The sequence below is a fragment of the Opisthorchis viverrini genome, assembly GCF_000715545.1.
Source record: "Opisthorchis viverrini unplaced genomic scaffold opera_v5_212, whole genome shotgun sequence".
In the NCBI taxonomy this organism is placed as follows: Eukaryota; Metazoa; Platyhelminthes; class Trematoda; order Opisthorchiida; family Opisthorchiidae; genus Opisthorchis; species Opisthorchis viverrini.
Genome location: NW_008751870.1, coordinates 646,424 through 647,700, shown reverse-complemented (window position 1 = coordinate 647,700; position 1,277 = coordinate 646,424). Strand labels below are relative to the sequence as shown.

Sequence of the window (1,277 nt, the reverse complement as noted above, 5' to 3'; positions counted from 1 at the left end):
AGATGATACTGAGCATGAAAAAGAGCAGTTTACAAGTGCTACACACTCCTCGGCACCGGTAAATTTAAAATTAATTTAACTTTCCGGACGTTTTGCACGCAAATATGTCAGCCGTTCTTTAACCACTAAATTCAACTCAAACTCATCTCTTTTAGTCGGACTTTATTATACACTATAGTGTCCTCTTTGTAGGGAGTATTCAGGTGGTTTGAATTTGTTCTCTACAAGACCCAACCAAAAAACCTACACTACTACCGATAATTTATGTCACCAATACCGAAACCTTACCCATTTTAATCAAAGGGGCCGAATTGGTTTTCTTATAATTAATTATTTGGTCAACCGAATTCGACCAAACAGACGATCTTGGCAACTCCATTTAGTAGACCCGAACATTTTTGGGAAGGTCTCTTCTTCATTTAGTAGACAGCCAAACAGTCTGGCGAATTTACTCAAACATTTACTCCTTTTCTCGAAGAGGATTACTACCGGTTTCAATATTCACGGTCCGAAATTTCAAGCGGTCCATAGACCTATAAACCGGATGTGACTTGTAATACTCTAATTGTCTTTGGCCACTTGTGTGCATAGCCGGTAGAAACAAGCTTTTCTACTTCTGTCGATAACATGACCCGTCGTGCCGCTCCTAATGTTGATGGTCTTTACAAAGTTCTGAATAAGAAGTAGAGTAACAGTAGAGAAAGATATTCAACTGAGAATATTCCGCAATAATTGCACGCCAAATGGTTGATATCCTTTCCACTGACTTCTTAGTTTATCCGCGAAATGTCTAACAAAGACTTTCGATGCCCATAACTGTAGCCTGGTACTTAAAAACGATATATCTCTGACTTCTTCCCTATTACTCACTCTCGGAGGAAGCTCACCCTCGGAGGAAGCACGGCCCTACCATCCCGATTGTCCTCTCTGACACCACCCCTGCCCCCATCTGCGATGCACTGTGGGTCGAAATCCCGCTGCGCGGGTCCGAATTTCTCCTTCTCGGCGTGGTCTACCGTAACCCTTCGAGTCCCACTGAAGATGACCAATTCCTCATACAAACCCTTGAGCAAAACTCCTCCAACTACCATTTCACTCATCTCCTGCTGGTAGGTGACTTCAACACCCCAAAGACCTCCTAGATTGAACTCCAGCGCGTCGAATCAGGCGGACCTTTCGCAGCGGCGCTGTTGAAAGTCGTTCAACAGAGCGATTGGACCCAACATGTCGCTGTACCCACCGGCACGCACTCGGATGAACCGCAGGCTGCCAAAATG

At 44.5% G+C, this 1,277-nt stretch overlaps 1 protein-coding gene across 1 annotated transcript in view; it reads right to left on the bottom strand.

The window, feature by feature from the left end:
- Positions 1–1,277, bottom strand: part of T265_08358 (hypothetical protein) — a gene marked incomplete at both ends in the record, with an annotated part of 40,001 nt that overhangs the window by 838 nt on the left and 37,886 nt on the right. Inside the window, one exon of the mRNA XM_009174134.1 lies at positions 888–1,106. Within this exon, the coding sequence (XP_009172398.1) occupies positions 888–1,106 (219 nt within the window). The remainder of the gene's footprint in view (positions 1–887; positions 1,107–1,277) is intronic.